General features: G+C 53.2%; 1 protein-coding gene across 1 annotated transcript; it reads left to right on the top strand.

Annotated features, from left to right (window-relative positions):
- Window positions 1-632: 632 nt before the first annotated feature.
- Window positions 633-17,290, top strand: AKR1B1 (aldo-keto reductase family 1 member B). The gene is made up of 10 exons (XM_049641873.1): window positions 633-802; window positions 8,780-8,947; window positions 9,641-9,757; window positions 10,693-10,770; window positions 11,073-11,195; window positions 11,668-11,774; window positions 12,087-12,168; window positions 12,686-12,769; window positions 14,682-14,764; window positions 16,874-17,290. Exons 1-10 carry the CDS (start codon window positions 737-739, stop codon window positions 16,914-16,916), a joined length of 951 nt encoding a protein of 316 aa, XP_049497830.1. The 5' UTR covers window positions 633-736; the 3' UTR covers window positions 16,917-17,290.
- Window positions 17,291-17,779: the final 489 nt, after the last annotated feature.

Raw genomic sequence — 17,779 nt, 5'->3', positions numbered from 1 at the left:
CCGAATGTCTTCCATGTATCCTGGATCAAGCTCATCAGGGATTCCTAACCTCAAGAGATGCTGGGTTTGGTTGGAAGGCTTGTTCAACCTCACTCAGTGGTACAGACAAAACACGCACCTAAGGTTGGCTGTCAAGATAGCCCTAGGCAGCTACAAACAGGCTGTGTAAGCTCAAATCTCCCGAAGGTGTTCTGCCACAAGATTGCAAGCCATTTCTCAGATACGCACCTTTCTAAAAGCAAAGAGAGCTAAACTATACGTGTAGCCAGTACGATTCGTACAGACTAAGGATAGGACATTTGTCCAATTCTCAAAGAGCATGATTAGGCTTGGACAATAGACAACTGTATCCTTCTGGGCTCTTAAAAAAAAAAAAAAATGAAACCCGACCCCCTTCCCAGCCTACTTTATTTATATTTTCGCTTAAGCATTCCTGTTTCCACGTGCCCCCAGAGTTTGGTGAGATCTCTACCGCTGCGTGGGGCGTGGGCGAGCGAACGGAGCGGAAGGAATCCGGTCACTCTAGGACCTAGCGGAAGAAGCTGCCTCGAGTAGCAACTGTGCTGACTGCGGCGCCTCCAACCTCGGCGCAGGCCGGCCAATCAGAAGCCGCCTTTGCGGAGCGGCGCGCCAATCGTACCCGCCCTTTCTGCAGACGCTACCGGCTATTTAAAGGTCTGCGCCAAGGCCCGCGTGGCGTGGTCGTTTGTTGGGGGGTTTGCGGAGCGCAGCGGTCATGGCCAGCCACCTCGTGCTCTACAATGGCGCCAAGATGCCCATCGTGGGGCTGGGCACCTGGAAGGTAGGTGCCCTGGGGGGGCGCGGCCTGGGGCGGCCAGGACCTGCAGTGACCCTGAGCGGCCACTGCCGCGGACGCCCGGTCTCCGAGGAGCCGTACTTCGGCTTGCGCGGCCCGGGCGGGACGGGGCGGGCCCCGCGGGGACAAGGGTACGGGGCGCTGGCATGCGGTCCCGGGGGCGGGGGGGGGGGGGGGGGGGGCGCGCTCCTGTGGACGCTTAGTGGGTGGGATTTCCCAGGCCGCACTTGGAATCCTCACCTAGCTGGAAAATCACCGAGGGGGTATTCTGTTGCCCTGACGCTCTGCTCGGGCGGTGGGAGTCGGGGGGAGCCAGGGATATGCGGCCGAGCTCGGCGTTCCCGTCGGCACCGCACCTGTGCATCTGCGCCTTTGTCTCTCTACTAGTTTGTCCTTAATTGTTTCCATTTTCGCTCTCCCAGGAATAAGCACTCAAAGTAAGCTCGGAGACTGCAGGTAATTAAATTAGCTGCTACGAGTTTGCCCAGGATCCGTCTATCTCCGTGTCCCCAAACACATGACGCTGATCCCCTGTAGCCGGGCTTGCTTCTTCTCGGGGGGGGGGGGGGGGTGTGGTATGCGAGGTGGACCTTCGAAGAGAATCTGGGCAAGGGTGGTTACCGCCCAGAGAAAAAACTGTTAGCTGGCGTCAGTATTAAAATTGTCTCTGGAAACCTTCCCACCGCTGAAATCTTTCCACAACGTCCCTAAGAAATGGCTAGGAATAAAAAGGCTAGCCCGATTATCTGAAAATTAGGGGGCACAGAAGATTAGTATTATGGGCGCTGGAACAAAACCCAGTGTTTTTAAGCCGCTTGTAAGTTAGCCTTGGGGTATTGTATATCACATTTACAGCTGTGACCCAGGTTTTCCCAGGAACTTTGAATATGGGCCTGGGCACTGCGTGTTTACACACTGACAAGAACACGGGGGGGAGAAAGGATTGAGTGCACCCTGAAATGGTTGGATATAGAACAGAGGGTGGTGTTTACCTCTCCCCTACGGCCTGCAGCTGCAAATTAGCAAATTATAAGGTAAATCAGAAAAGGGGCATAGAGTTGCTTCACACAGAAAGTGTTTCTTGGCGAAAGTAATCAGTGTATATGTAATTTGTGTTTCCTTCAAGAAGTCCAGTGGTGGCTCTTAGGGTGGAATTAAATCAGGACCATGACACCAGGTTCATTTTCATCTGTGGAAGGTTATTCTCTTGGAACGGATGTGAAAAGACACTTTCTCGGCAACAGTGAATTACAGCGTGTATAATGTTGCAAGCAGCGTGCACACGTATATGCATACATATACGTAGGACTTGAGCAAAAGATTTAGGACACGATGCTTTACGTTACAGGTGGGATGAATCCCAAGATTTTTATTCTATTTTGTGTTTTCAGAGGTTCTGTTCCCAACCTTGACCTGTCGTTTGAAAATTACTGCTCTGGGGTAAATAGGGACTAAAAGAGGTTAACAGAGGGTTTTAAATCATGGCACCTGAGCACTTAGTGCCCTGAAAGGCTGTGTGTTTCTTTAAAAATAACATTATGAAATCTACACTTAGGTCATTCGTCCTGGCAAACTAAGTTCTTGGAGGGCGAGGGTAGCATTTGCCTTGTTCACAAGTATTTCTAGCACTTCTCACAATGCCTGGTAAATCATAGGTATCCAAAAGATACGTAAGTATATGTTGAATTAATACAAAGAAGTAGGAAAACTTTGGATGGTGGGGGAGGTAAGGAGACGAGGTCTGTACAGAATTGTGTTGAGCTGTAATGGAGGAAGTAACTGAAATAGCATTAGGTATGGGTTTAGAATGCATTTTTATTCTTTTTTTTTTAAGTATAAAAGTTATATAGGTAGTGGGTTATTCCCTTTTCCCCCATATGTATGTACATATTTCTTCACAGATGCTGGACGAAAGGTAGGGTGACCTAAATATCGTTTGCTTATCTTTGTAGGAACTGGCGGGGGGGGGGGGGTCACTCTTCAACTGGGCACAGCTCCTTGTCCTGGATCTTTCCTATGATAGCTGTGCCTCATCCAGACCCTTTGCAGGGCTCTGGTCGTCTCCAATGTGCTTTTGCATCAAAGGTTGTCGGATGCTCCCTTCTGTCTTTGGAGGTGAGGCTTTCAGACAGAGGGGAGAGCATCTCTGCCTCAGACCCTTCGTGGCTCGGCGAGCATTTCTCTCCGGCAAGCTTGCCTTCCCATAGGGTAGTAAGTAAACCCACCCACGTTGTATTGCCAGGAGTTCGTTCAAACACAGATTACTTCTGATGCTGTCCTTCGGTGTCCTGTTGCTGGTAAATGTTTTGACTTAACTGAAAAATTGTTGGTAGTTTGGTCATTATAATGCACCACCTACTCCAAAGCTAGGAGGGGAGGTAAAACTGTGTTTCTCAACCTCTTTTCCATTATCACCACCCTGGCCCTACCCAGGAACCTTTGAGACATTTTCTTGTAATTGCCCCCCATGTAAAATTTTAACATCACAGATAGACTATACATCTGTTCGTGTCCTGTGGCCCTTCAGAGGGCAGCAAACCATCGTGTAAGCTAAGATGGGGTTTTTTTGCCCCTAGTGAACCAGTTTTTGCCACTTCGGGGATGATATCACCCCCTTTAAGAACACATGAGGTAGGGGCGCCTGGGTGGCTCAGTCGGTTGAGCGACCGCCTTCGGCTCAGGTCATTTTCTCCAGCGGTTTGTGAGTTCGAGCCCCGCGTCGGGCTCTGTGCCGACAGCTCAGAGCCTGGAGCCTGCTTCAGATTCTGAGTCTCCCTGTCTCTCTGCCCCTCCCCCACTCATGCTCTGTCTCTCCCTGTCTCAGAAATAAACATTAAAAAAAAAAAATTAAAAAAAAAAACAACACATGAGGTAGAAGAAAATGGCCGAGAAGGACTTCCTGTCACGTTCCCAACGTGGGGCAAGCGTGTACCGGCCCCAGGATCCCGGGGTTGGGAGAGAGGGTAGCCGGCTGGCATTGCAGCTAAAACAGTAGCTTGGTTTTACTGTTCACCTACCTCATCTCCCTGTAGGCCTCAACCTGACTCGCTTCATGATCAGAGATCCTTAAATAAGTCTTCCCCAAGCAAGGCCAGTCCTGGTCTGTCCCCATCTCAGTCCAGTGGAGGTATCAGTGTCTTTGAATTCAGAGATTTAGTGGGAGGAAGTTAATTTCGGTTTTATTGGTTTGTGTTTGTTGCCCAGACCGATTATGAGCTTTGACGCAGAATGGCAGCCAGATTGACTGTTTTCGTGTGATAAGGCGACTGAAAAGTATGGTCAACTCTATCATTTGAAAGTGCAGTTTACATCGTGACACTGTAAAACGAACGTGGACGTACTGAGCATGAGCCTGCACCAGGCATCGAAAAGCACATTTTCTGACCGTGGGTTGGACGTGAAGTGTAGCACGTTGTAGTTAATTCTGTGGATTCTCCCCCGTGCTCGGTCTGTGGGAGTCTGACTCGCGTGGCAGGTTTTAAACCCTGTGTGTCCAAAACTTGAAGGTCGCCAGTCTCCCACCTGTGCAGCGTGGGAGCGTTTTGTGTCCTCAGAGCCTGAGTAGGCCCAGCTTGCTCAGGTTGACCCGAAGTTGATGGAGACCGTATTGTCAATTGGTTAAACCCTTTTAGCCACCAAAATCCCCGTGTTCGGTGTCAGAATACCTAACTTTTGTTATCACGACGCTGAACTGGATCCCAGAAATTTTATTTGTGAATAGGAATTAGGAAAAATCAAGGCTGGGCCTGTTGCCCAATCCCCATTTCTTCGTATGCTGCTTCTGGTAGAGAAAGGGGTTGGTAATCTACAACCCACAAACCTGTTTTTGTAAATAAAGTTTTATTAGAACGCCTCTCATTCCTCTCTGTATTATTTATGGCTGCTTATGTGCTAGAGCAGCAGAGTAAGAGCAGTTGCAACAGACTGTTTGGCCCACAGAGCCTAAAATATTTTCTGTCTGACGTCTTACAGAAAAAGTTGGCCAACTCCTGTCCCAGAAAATTCTAAGTGAATTAATTGGAACCTGAAATATGTTTTTTTAAGTTTATTTATTTTGAGAGAGTGTGTACGTGCACACACAGGTTGGGTGGCGGGGGCAGAGAGATAGGGACCTGAGCCGAAATTTAGAGTCAGATGCTTACCCAACTGAGCCACCCAGGCGCCCCCAGAATTTGGAAGACATTTTGAAAAGTCACAAATGCCTGTGTAACTTGCATCTGGTTGAAATGACTTACACTTACACGATGAACCCTTACACTTCCAATAGAACACTGTATTGTAAGACCACTAGTATTTAAACAAAACTAATAAAAAATGGTAAGTTTCTCTTAGATGCAGATTGAATTTCTCTAAGGAAAAGCTGGTTTAATCGGAAGAAGTTAAACAGTGCTTTTGGGGGACAGCTTTTCTGTGATAGGGTATTTTTCCCGGCTTTTGCGGTTGATGGCCCTGTTTCTTTATTAAATCTAAGTTCACATCGAAAGTTACGGTTTCCTCTTCCTTATTCCAGGATTATCATTGGCACGCTGTTCTCCTGCATCTCACCCAGGTCCCCGCCCCCCCCCTCCCGCGACAAAGTAGTTTCCTTTGTTCCAGACCTGCTCCCTTTCATTGCAAAAGTAATACCTGCTAATTAGAGGAAATTTTTTAAAAGTACATCAGAAAATGAACAGTCTTCTCTTCCCAGAAATCCCCACGGTTCATACTGTAAGGGATTCAGTCTCTGAGATGCCTTCTGTTTTTACTATCCACATTCTTTTATAACTTTTCTGGTTGGAGCCTTGAGGGAATAAAGGGAGAGTTACTGTCTTAAAGTTACCAGCAAGAGCTACAAGCAAAGGGAAGATGACTGGGTTTGACAAGTGTGTGTGTGTGTAAAGGTGGGGGACTGATAGTGATGGTCTGAGCTGGTGTTAGCCCGCTGCAGGTGTTACAAAGGGAGGACATGGGGGGGCCTGTCTTGTGGAGATGATGGGGACCCCAGGAGTAGAGAATTCTCACTGCCATCAGTTGGTGCCCACAGCCCAGACCATTGTCAGGTTGCTGCCTGAGCTAGCGCTCTGGAGCTGGAAGGTCCGAGAGGATGGGGCGTGGACAGATTTGCCCAAGTCACAGGGCAGAATAGGGGCAGAATTGGGTTAAAACATAATTTAGTCTAGGATTTGTACAACTTGGTCATATGTCACTGGAGTGTTTCCTGTACTGGTTGTCTGCAGATTTGCTGTTCGGTGTATAGAAATATACTTTATGACTTATTTTCTTTTCCAAGTTTTTAGTTGGGGCCACTCCCTTCTGTTTGCATTTTTAAATGTGGACATGACATGGAGAGATGGCGTCATCGTGTCTTAGCATTCCCAAGTTTGTTGTGTGATTTTTCACTAGATCTTAAGTTGGCTGATTCATTAGTGATAAGAGAAGTTCATTTAATCTCTTTCTGGGAAGGGTTATACTGAGATGGTTAATATTGAATGTGGTTTGTGGACTCTGGTGCATTTTCACTGCAGAGGATGACTTTTCCCAGCCCAGGAGACTTGTACTGTCACCGACCAGAGTCTCTGTGCCTCTTCGGGTCCACACCGGAGCACAGAGCTGCTGGCAGAGCATGGCTCTAAGGTCCTTCTTCCAGGCTTTGAGTCCTGATGTCCCCTTACTGACTGACTGCAGGATCATGGGCCAGTGGCGTGGCCTCTCCGTGCCTCACTTCCCTTATCTGTAGAGATAACAATGTGTGCCAGGGTTGTGATAAAGATTCAGCGTATTCACGTACTTAAAACTGATGAAAAGTGGTTCATAGCAGATGGGAGGTGTCCTTTTCAGTTTGAGCCAGTTTGGCTAGATGCCCCGCTGGTCAGGTTCCCTTCAGTGACGTGATCTGTCCTGGCTCAGCCTGGTGGTAACCAGGATGCCTGTTCCAGGGTCAGCCCGGAGGACAGCCATCAGTGCCCCCACGGCAGAGCACGTGGCCCCACACAGCCTTCCCCATCGCTGCGAAGCTGTCCCCCAAAAGGGGAGGCTGGCCCACAGCTGCTCAGGAGGCTTGCAACAAATTGCCACACTCCTACAAATTTATCTTACAAAAGGCCGAACAGTTCTTCCCTCTGTTTTTGCTTACCCTTTGAAAGCAGTGTGGCCGTCTTCCCAGCACACGTGTCCCTAGCCAGTCAGCCCCCTTCCAGGGAAGGGCCAGGGAGTGGCAGCCTCTTTATGATCTGTTGGTCATTTCTGTCTTCAGCTTCTCTATGAAACCATAAGGTGAACTTTTTCTCAGTACTTTTGTACCAGTCGTTCAGCACCCTTGATTATCCTAGTCTGCATTCTTTTGGTTGCAAGGAATTGAATAACCAGCTTCATCCGAAACAGGGAAAAAAAGTGTGTCTGAGGTGGGGATTCATGGACCTACAGGGTGCCCTCGGGTGCACCAAATTCGAGGCTGTGCATGATGTCCCTAGGAGCAGTCTCTCTCTCCTGCCTGCTCTCTTCAAGCAGCTCCCGGCTCCCAGGCTCCCAGCGCGGTGACCCCAGCAGAACGACAGCTCGTCTCGGTAGTTCCAGAGACCGAGTCTCGCAGGCCTGGCTTGGGTCGTGCCTGGTCACGGCACCAGCTGTCATGGCGGATGCAGCGTGTGGCCTGTTCGGGGCTGGGCTTCTCTCTGCCCCGTGCCTTGAATCTCGAATGGTGGGGAAGGCTGCACTTGCAGCCTCTTTGGTCCTCCAGGGAAAGAGGATATTGTCAGACCATCTGAAGATGCCTCCTGTCTTACACCTGAGTTTGGCAGCCCCCCCCCCCCCCCGGCCCCCTCCTTGGGGGTGAGCAAGCCGAGTGTGCCAACAGGCTCTGGCCATACATTTGTTCCCACTGGCCCATAGTCTGACCCCCCTCCCCGCCCCCCCTCCTGTTCACAGCAGCTGCTGTCAAAACAGCAAATGTCTGCAGCTGCCTGTGGCCCTGGGGAGTTTTCCTTTTCATTCTCTTCTCCCCCAGCTCTCTGGAGGAATGCACTGCATTCGTTCAACAGTCTGTTGCACATGTGTTTATTTTTCACCTCTCTGGTCTGAGTAGGATCAGTGAGGGGATGGAAAAAGTGTCTGCGCAGTCAGTCTGGGTGCTGGTGGAGCTCGAAGGCTCCAGAGGCCCCTCTTCCTCCTCGACAGCCAGCCCGTTTCCCGTCCTGGTGACGGAGACGGTCAGATGGCTCTGGCACGGACAGCCGTTCGGTGTCTTTGCAGCCCCGCCCACAAATTATGTGTGACCTCCACAGACCCCGTTTCCCCTCTCCTTCCCCCTTCTTTCGGTCAGCTGGTATCTCGGAGGGACGGTCCCCCACCTCTGCCTCTTACAGCAGACTCTTACGCGGTGACAGATGCAGCCCCCACCTTGGAATCTGCATCAGTGACATTCTGGACTTTATGATAATCTCCCAGAACTGCTTAAAAGCAAGTGATTGTGAGAATGTCGCACCCAAAAGGAGAAAGGAAAGCATCGGCGTTTAGTGCCAGCCAGCTCGGGAACCAAAAGGGAATTGGGTAAATAATGACAGCAGTTATTAAAATCTTCTGAGCTGTTCAGAGGAAATGGTGTCCCTTATCGTCTTGGGAACCTGTTAGATTCACCTGGGGGGATTTCATACAGTGGTTTGTCAGTCAACAGACGGAAAGACGCGAGCGAGACCACTTTGGCACATCATTTTAACGTGGTCTGTGCTGCCGTTAAGTGGTTGTCAGAGTAGCCGAAAGTGAAGCCGTGTGGCATTTCACCTTGGTTCCCCATCCCCTCTCCGCGAGCAGACGGCTTGGGAAGCTGCTTGGGGCAAAGGCCACCTTCCAGTGCCCATCCTTAAAGGGCAGGAGCTTCCTCAGTGAGCAGGAGGTCCATACGGCCCTTCTTCCTGTTTTGCTTCCTTCTTCGTGTTTTGCTTTGGTTTTTTATTTTGACTCCATGCCTTCCTTTCCTTTTCCCTTCAGTCCCCTCCGGGCAAAGTGACAGAGGCTGTGAAGATTGCGATTGACCTTGGGTACCGCCACATCGACTGCGCTCATGTGTACCAGAACGAGAATGAGGTGGGGTTGGCCATCCAGGAGAAACTCAAGGAGCAGGTGGTGAAGCGCGAGGACCTCTTCATCGTCAGCAAGGTACTGCTCTGCAGGGGAGCCTCGGGGGGGTGGGGGGGTGACGGCGGGGAGGGATATTGGTCCAATGGCAGTGTCAGCTTGGGAGCCAAGGCCACACTCCAGGGCCAGTTAATATGCTATAGTTATTACTCAAGAGGCCGCTCTTCTGGGGCAGTGTGTTGACTGCAGGCCACAAGGGCTCCAAAGCTCACCTATCCATGGTCCATTGGAGGGTCGTTCAGCGTAGACCCATTGGGTGGAGCCCCTTGTTGATGAGGCTTAGGTTGTGGGTTGGTGCTCCCTTCCCAGAGAGTTACCCTTGAGGACAGAACTTGGTTTCCATCTGGAGACCGGATCTCCACTGCTGGCCACTGTCTTTGACCCAGAGGCTATTGGTGCCCAAAGGGACACAGGCTGGGCCGGTGAGACTGACTCCACAGAGACCGGCCTGTTAGGAAGATGGCCCCGAGAGCTCCCGTTTGGGGCCCGGGCCTTACGAACTGTCTGTTCTATACTCTGCCTTCGGTTGGGTCCCTCTGAGAGGTTTCCCTGACCCGCTTCCCCTCCCTTCCTTTGGGAAGTTAGGACCCACGGTGGGCGGTGGAAACCCCCTCACCACCTGTTGGAGCATCACAGTGAAAGGGGTGGGGTGGGCTCCTGGCCGGGAAGCAGCCCCTGTGCGCGGCCTAAGACGTGCTCTCTCCCTGGCTTCAGCTGTGGTGCACGTACCATGAGAAGAGCATGGTCAAGGGGGCCTGCCAGAAGACGCTCAGCGACCTCAAGCTGGACTACCTGGACCTCTACCTTATCCACTGGCCGACGGGCTTCAAGGTAGGTGGCTCAGGGCTCCGGCCGGGCCCCTGTCGCTCACGGGCCCCTGTAGCCCGTGATGCGTTAAGGCGCAGGTGGGGACCCGCTCTGTGTGTCGCCGGCCCTGGCTCTGCACCTCGAGCAGCGGCCAGTGCTGCCACCTGGGAGCTTGTTAGAGATCAGCCTCGGGCCCCCCAGGCCTGCTGCGCGGGAACCACAGGCAGCTCGTTTGCACGTTACAAAATTTGAGGAGCCCTGTGCTTTGCCACTTGCTGGCCGTACGGTCTAAAGCAGTGACCTCCAACATGGCTCCAGTGGTGTTCTGCACGTGGCCCAAAGACCTCATTGGCTGCCCCCTCTGCCTGTGTGTGTGTGTGTGTCTGTCTGTCTAGTCCTGCGCGCTGCACACAGGCCCCGTGCTGTGGAAGCCTGATAGATACTTCTTGGCAGCCCGAGTCTCCGCGCAAAATAAACTCGAGTTATTACACCCTCTGCCTTCACTGTAGTCACAGGGTCGGGTTTCCGCTTTGTCAGCCAGACTGAAGGTGTGTGGTGGGTTTGACCCTGTGGCCCTGTTTTAATTGCGTCGTGTGTACCGGGCCTGACTTCCCGCCCTTTGTTTTTCATGATCCGCAGCTGAGACTCAGCAGGGTGACACGGGCCCCATGCCCCGGCCCCGAGTCCTTCCCCCGTCCCCAGCCCGGCCCGGGGCAGGGCTCCCCTCACTGACCAGGAACCGTTTCCATCTAACAGCTGCCACCCATTTGAAAGAAAAAGTGTCGGGGGGCCTCGGGAGTTGTCTGCCTGTCTCTTTTTCACACTGGCCCGTGGATTTGCCCTCAATCGTCTTCTAAAAACAGCTATGATAGTTAAGAGTGAGTTTTTTTTAGAACTTTGCTTCCAAAGATGCAGGACTGTGAAGAGCTGTCACTGATTGATTGTTATCGTATCAACAGCCCGGGAAGGAGTATTTCCCACTGGATGGGGAAGGCAACGTGATCCCCAGTGACACCAATTTTGTGGACACATGGGAGGTGAGGCGGCGCCTGATTTGGCTTTCTTCCTCCTGGCTGGTTTCCCCTTCTCCTTGTGAGTGGTCTGCTCTGCCTTGTCTTCCACTGCATTTTGTCACCCTGTCACCGTTGTTACTCTTCCAGTCTCATTGCAGCCAGCCTGGTTTTGTCTTGGCATCTCTTGGCTTCTCAGAGGTCTGACTCACTGGCACCTGTTAGTAAGGGCAGGACCTGTTAACCTGACGGGTGCCAAGGGTGCTTTTCTCGTCCTCGTCCTCTTGGGCACGTGTCAGCAGCAAGCAGAGACCCTGTTTTGTCGTTAGGCCATGGAAGAGCTGGTGGATGCCGGGCTGGTAAAAGCTATTGGAGTCTCCAACTTCAACCATCTCCAAGTCGAGAAGATCTTAAACAAGCCCGGCTTGAAATACAAGCCGGCCGTTAACCAGGTAAACCTCCAGCAGGGAAGGCTGCGCATGGGAGACTGTTGGGTTACTATCCGAACCCGTGTCACCCAGGCAGCAGCCAGGAGGTGGGTCCTGATTTGCAATCGAGAATGACGATGAAGTATCTGGGAGCCGAACTTGCAGGAGAGACGGAGTTTGAGCCCAGCTTGTGATGACTCAGGGTCTCCCAGATTGTCAGTGTGCAGACACTGAGATCCTTAGACGCGTCACAATTGACAAGTGGCCAAAGCCAGAACGAACCCTTAGGGCCCATGAGCACGGTACATCAGTAACAAGATTATTGTTCTTTGGGTTGAGGACACTAGCTGGGAGATGTAAACAGTTGTCACAACTTATCTGGGAGATAAGACATCAGTCATACATAATTTTCTGTCTGGGGAGGAGGGGCATACTTACTGTCTGTCCCTGCACCTGTGCCGACGCGTCACCATCAGCCCCCTGTTTGCATTTGCAGATCGAATGCCACCCGTACCTCACTCAGGAGAAGCTAATCCAGTACTGCCAGTCCAAAGGCATTGTGGTGACTGCCTACAGTCCCCTTGGCTCTCCCGACAGGCCCTGGTGAGGTTTCCACCAGATCGTGTTCTCTTGTCCTCTGGTGAAGGTTAGAAGTGGCGAAAAAGAAAAAGTCAGCATCAGGGAACATGCTTCTGGCATTGATTTGCAGACCTGCCCAGGAGCATCTTGTTGGGGTTCCAGTAGCTTCTAGTAGCAAGGTGGCTGCTCTTTTTCCGGAGGGTTGGGAGTTTGTACCCGACATTCAAATCAGGAGGAGACTGACGGACTGCCTTCTAAGGTCGATGGGAGATAGGGTTGCCGACTACCTTAAGCAGCGGCGATGATGGTTGCTCACACGGGCCATCTTGTCTCCAGGGCCAAGCCCGAGGACCCTTCCCTGTTGGAGGATCCTAGGATCAAAGCGATCGCAGCCAAGCACAATAAAACCACAGCCCAGGTACTGTCATCTCCAGGCTCCTGTGGCCGTTCCCAGAACCCCCCGCATGTGTAGTGGTCCCCTTTAATCGGGCAGGGGGGGAGGCGACCAAGCCCAGCCGAGCCCTCCCTGGAAGTGCAGCTTGGGGTCCTGGAGTGGGTGGTGGAAAGGGCACCGACCGGAAGTTAGAAGACAGCTGTGTGATGGGGACAGTGACCTCTCCAGGCCACCCCGAGGGTCAGCATTTGCTGATGTAGGTGGGAAGCTCGTCTCTGTGCTCAGGGAAGAGCACTTGTGACCAGCTGCCCGGGAGATGTTCTCTTTCTCCCGTGTGGCGCCACGGCTTCCTCCTTGTGACCAGTACACGGGAGACACGGAAGCGTGTGGCGTGGCTGGGGGTGACCCTGACCCCTCTGGGCCTCTGTTTTCTCACGTGTGGAGTTCTAGGATTCCCTCGTGGAGAATGGATGTGCAAGACTAAGTGACATAACCGTGTGGGTGATCGGTGTACATACTTGCTCGGCGCATCTGTCCCCAGGTTCTGATCCGGTTCCCCATACAGAGGAATCTGGTTGTGATCCCCAAGTCTGTGACACCCGAACGCATTGCTGAGAACTTCCAGGTAAGATCCTGGCTGGTCGGCCAGGTTTTGTTCAGCGGAGAAGGGGACAGGGTCTCTCTTCCCGTGCCTCGATTGTCACGTGTGAGACCCCCACCCACCCTCCTGTCACCTCTCAGTCAGGAAGCCAGCCTCAGCTGCAGTGAGCAGACCGTGCACTCGGGACTGTGGCTTCCCTTGGGTGGAGGCGCCATGCCGGGGTGGGCCTCGTGCCTCGGTGATGCCCTCTGTACATGCACCCACCTTTGCTGAGGCTCCTCGGTGACTCCGCATTTGTCCTGAGAAATGTGGCCCTTGAGCGACACCGCCTGGGCTTGAATTGGGGCTCCGGTACCTTGCCTCCGTTTCCTCGTCTGTAAAATGATACCTCTTTTGAGAATTGTCACGAAGATTAAATAAGATGCATCAGAGGGCTTCTCGTGGTGCGTGGTACCTGAGTAAGCGCTCCGGGAACGCTGGTGAGTCTGTGGACTGCGGACACCCTGTAGACCGTGAGCCCACCCACCACCCGTGCCAGGACCCCTTCCGGCAACAGGCAGAGCACAGGGCTCAGGGCACAGGGAGGCGTTCGTGTGGGCCCCCAGAGCCCCTGCCAGGGCAGGTTAGATTGCCGCTTGCACCCAGGGGCAGGGGTCCCTGCGGGGGGGGGGGGGGGGGGGAAAGAGCTGCTCCAGGGGGGACCTGATGCCCGTGAGCCTCTGCTCTCCCTGAGCAAAGCCGCCTCGCCAGGACCGCTCTGACCCCTCCGGTTCCCAGCAGCCGTTACCACAGCAGGCAGCTCATTTTGTGTGCTGTGCGGCCGTGGGTTGTGAGGGCATGCGTCACCCTCCGGTCCCCTGGGAGACCCAGAGAGGCCTCAGGGGTGGGGGTGGGGGGCCCTTACTGCGCGGTAGGGGAGACAGTCGTCTCGTTAGGGCCACACGTTTTACCTGTTCGAGCTCAAGTGGTACAACCGTGACAGCTGTGAGAAACCTATCCTGCCAGAGATGGGTCCTTGGTTTCCTGTTTCATTTGTTTTAAAGGTGGTAGGAGAAACGTTTTTAAATGATTAATCTTGTAGTGCTAACACAGTTATTTTATTCTTGCCTTTTGCTCTGTAGCCTTTGCACATTTGCCCACAGTTGTGATCGCAGAGTGTGCGGCAGGCTTCTTTCCTGCACGTTCTGCAGTCATCTGACCCAGGGGCCTCCCTCGTGTCCCCGTGTGCAGCCGTCCCCTTCACCCCCCACCCCCACCACCCCAGTTTCTTCTGGTGCTGCCTCGGGCCTGCCTGCTGGCACCGTGAGGGCCGAGGTCTTCCCAGGCAGGCTGTGCTCTTCAGGCGAGTGGTTCCCCTCCTGACGACCTTTCTTGTCCTCTTTGGACATTACTTGGCGGCTTCGGCCCATCTCAGAAGCCGCCATCTTCGACCACATCCTTCGGCTCCCCGGCTGGAATTCATTCCTAGTTCCTCGATCCCCCGAGTGCTGTGTGTAGCATCTCACGCAGTGTGCGATTGATGATTCCTTGTGTTGGAGCTGTGGGATTGCCTCTTCCCTTCGATTCACTGGAAGCTGAGGCGGAGATACTTGGGACCCTTCATTTCCTTCCCCACTGGTGCTTGTCACAGAAGTGCTCAGCAGTGCCTTTGACACTAACATTAACTAAATGGACTGAAAAGTACCCTTTTGCTTAGAGGTTCCTGTTTTCCCGGTTGTGTGTGGCATCCAGACAGACCACGTGCGTTCTCCGTAGTCCTACGGTCAAGTCTCTCCGAGATCTGTCTTCCTGTCTGCCCTTCCCCACTCAGGGCAGCATCCCGCCAGCGGCCCCGCACAGAGCTGTTCAGATACTTGGGTACTCTGTGTTTGACCTTCATTTGCAGAACTTACTGGACTTTTTTTTTTTTTTTTTTTTTATTCTTATTTCTTTTTAGGTCTTTGACTTTGAACTGAGCAGCGTGGATATGACCACCTTACTCAGCTACAACCGGAACTGGAGAGTCTGTGCCTTAGTGAGGTGAGTGGGTCCTGGGAGGGGATCTGATGCTACAGAACGAGAGAAGCTCCTGCAGGCCGTGCTGCCCAGGGCCTGTTAGCACAACGGTTCCGACCTGTGTACGTTGCCTTGCCTTCTCATCCACGTGCAGCAGCAAGCATTTCGTCCCGTGGGAGCCGCAGTGCACATAGCCACGGGGAAAATGCCCGGAGATCTGTTCTAGATATGTTCTCCCCTCCGCCGCAGGCAGCCACCACATATTTTAGCGTTAATTTTCAACTCTCAGTGGCTCATCTGAAGCCAGGTGATCCCATGTGGCTCCTGTCCACCCCCCTTCCTGGCAGACTTTGCGTGTGACCCTGTCTTACAGCGACTTAATAAAAGGGGTTCCGTAGGAAGACCGTGGTGCTTGGGGCCCTGACACCGATGAGCCATGTGACTGAGAAAACCACTCGACGCCCTGACTGGCAGGCACCCAGGGCCCCTCCGGCTCCGCATTTGCTGGGTCCTTGTATTTCTGGCAGTTAGTAGTTTGGAAGCTGAGGGAGGTGACTTTCCCTACAGTACAATGACTAAGTAAAGTTTGAAATTCATTCTCTGCTTTCCAGAAAAAAAGCTTCCGTTTTACAGCGGGGACTCAGAGCTTCCTCTCTCATGGTTTTTCCTGCCTCTGTTTCCCCTCCATCTCCTCATGGTTACGTTCTCTTCTGAGCGAGATCTGGACTCTCCCTGGGGTGGGGTGGGGTGCCGGCCTTCTCTCTGCAGCCTCTGCTGCCTCTGTAGTTCGGTTTACACCGCGGGTGTGGCAGCCGCCCCCCGCCTCCGGCAGGTGTCCACCGGGTCTGGGGTCTGCGTCTGGGCCGAGATCTCCGCTCTGCTTCAGGCAGGATGGTGCTTGGTGAGCGTGTGGCTGTCACACCCGTGGCCTTGCATTCCAAATAGGCCACCAACAATTTTATCACTGGCAGCCCCACACCAGGCCCTTTCTGACGCCCTGTTTGTGTTAATGGCACTTAACCGTTAAGCATTAGAATCCTTTTTTGGGTCGGGTAGGTGAGGGAGAGAGAAATGATTCATTGACCGGGTGACCTCTGTACTCCTTGGAGGGACTCTGTATCAGTTCCCTTGGCCCTTCCCACTGCCCACGACGGGCATTGAAGCCCTCGGGGCTGACAAACCACAGTGGTTTTCCAACTGGTCCCGTTACACTCCCTCCACTCTCCGGTGCCATCGCAGAGAGAGCTGTCCGATTATTCCGGGGGCTACTGATGTTTAATGGGGATGGGTTGGGGCTGGAGTGGGGAGGGAGAGGCCAGTTCCAACATTCCTGGGCCACCTAGGAAGCTTTCTCACTCGACATACACATCCAGTGCCTTTCTGGAAATTCATGCTGTCCTGAGCTGCTATGGCTAATGGCTGGGTTATGTTACTCGGGTTTGATGGGATGCCAAAAAAAATGGAGCATGGAGGAGTGTTGAATGAGCGAGAGTTGTGTGCCCCAAGCTGGGTTCACCCCGGGCCTTTCACACTGTGCCCAGCCTGTGTCTCCAGCGGTGGTGCCATTATGCTCCCAGCACAGGCCGTCGGCCCAACCAGGTGGGATAGTGAACCTGTTCAAACATGCCTGCAGCTCTGCGCTCCCAGGTGGATGCCTGGCCTGTTTCCTGCCCTGTGTTTCCCTGTGTCAAATCCTCCACTACTTTCCTTGGCTCCCTTCGGCTCCCACTGCTGGCGGGCAGCTTCTGGAGATGCCCGCGCCGTCTCGCTCTGTCACACGTATGGACCCCTGGCTCCTCTCCTCACCCTCCTGCCGTTCCAGACGACGGGATACTGTCTGGTCCCGCCAGTTAGACTGAGTTCCCGGGATGCAGGAATCGTGTCTTGCTGCCCGCAGGCCTCAGCACGGTGCGGGCTGCACAGGGAGCAGGGTGTCCATCGTGCCTGTGGCAGAGGAGTCGAGGGGGCCTTCCGCCCGGGTGCAGACCCGTGATCTGCGGTCTCAGAACTGCCGGTTGTCTCTGAGGCCTCTGCTTTCACCCCGAGGAGACACTCACCGTTTCTTTTTGTGATTTGCTACGGTCAGAGTCTCTCCCTCGAAAAGCTAACATGTTCCTCTTTGTCTCCTGACAGCTGTGCCTCCCACAAGGACTATCCCTTCACCGATGAGTTTTGAAGCCGTCGGTGCCTGTCCTCCCCCAGGTGGCCTGCTGCTTTGTTCCCCGTGTCACTTCTCCTGGATGTAGCGTAGTGTGGCCTGTGCCCATCAGTGGTGGGTCCACGATCTGGGGACGGGCCAGTGAGGGCTTGGCCCACGTGGTGTTGGATCCAGAGAGTAGTATCCATAGATACTATCCATAGAAGTCTCTTCCAGGTCTCTTTGCCCTTCTTCTCCAGCTGGGGAAAGTAGGACCTTAGTACCCTTTTCTGGCTAAGTTGAATCTACAGAGTCGAAACAGTGCTACTAACAACCGGATGTTGGCTGCCGGGAAGCATAACCCTTTCAGCCGGACTTCTTGCCTCAAATAAAAAGTACTTTTGTGAACTTGATGCTGTTTGTTTTATTTTGATTTATCGAAATGATACACGATCTTGTGTCGCACTCGGCCTTCGTCCCATCTATACCCATAAAGCAGGCCATTTGACTGGGCAACAGGAATGAGCCCCTGATGTCTTACCCTCTAGTTGGGGGCCCCTGGCCCCAGTACTTCACCCAGTTAGCTTTAGGGTGGTTGGTCTCCTCTGCGTGCACATTGGAGTCCCCTGGGGAGTCCTTAATGCTAGTGATGTCTGGACCTCACCCCCGGAGACCTGTCTGAGTGGCCCGGGGTGGAGCCAGGCCACAGAAAGTGCAGGCTCCCCAGGTGTTCCCACTGTGCAGCCAAGGCTGAGAGCCGCCGCTGTAGGGCTGAGCAGGGTGGTAAACCCATCTGTAATTTCACAGGTTACTTTGTTGTTCCTGTTGCCCGTGAAGACCAAAGTCCCGTTTACGAGGAGCCCTGCTCACAAAGAACTGCTTTCATGAAGCTCACCGTCCAG

The sequence above is a fragment of the Panthera uncia genome, chromosome A2 (genome assembly GCF_023721935.1).
Source record: "Panthera uncia isolate 11264 chromosome A2, Puncia_PCG_1.0, whole genome shotgun sequence".
Classification (NCBI taxonomy): Eukaryota; Metazoa; Chordata; class Mammalia; order Carnivora; family Felidae; genus Panthera; species Panthera uncia.
The sequence above is the reverse complement of the archived record's forward strand: the minus strand, read 5'-3'. Positions and strand labels throughout refer to the sequence as shown.

Bases quoted from the DNA above. Each gene is read 5' to 3' on its own strand.
- AKR1B1 (XM_049641873.1), top strand. From the start codon at position 737: ATGGCCAGCCACCTCGTGCTCTACAATGGCGCCAAGATGCCCATCGTG. The intron at 10,771-11,072 runs GTGAGGCGGCGC...TTTTGTCGTTAG, and splicing joins ATTTTGTGGACACATGGGAG to GCCATGGAAGAGCTGGTGGA. The intron at 12,169-12,685 runs GTACTGTCATCT...ATCTGTCCCCAG, and splicing joins ACAATAAAACCACAGCCCAG to GTTCTGATCCGGTTCCCCAT.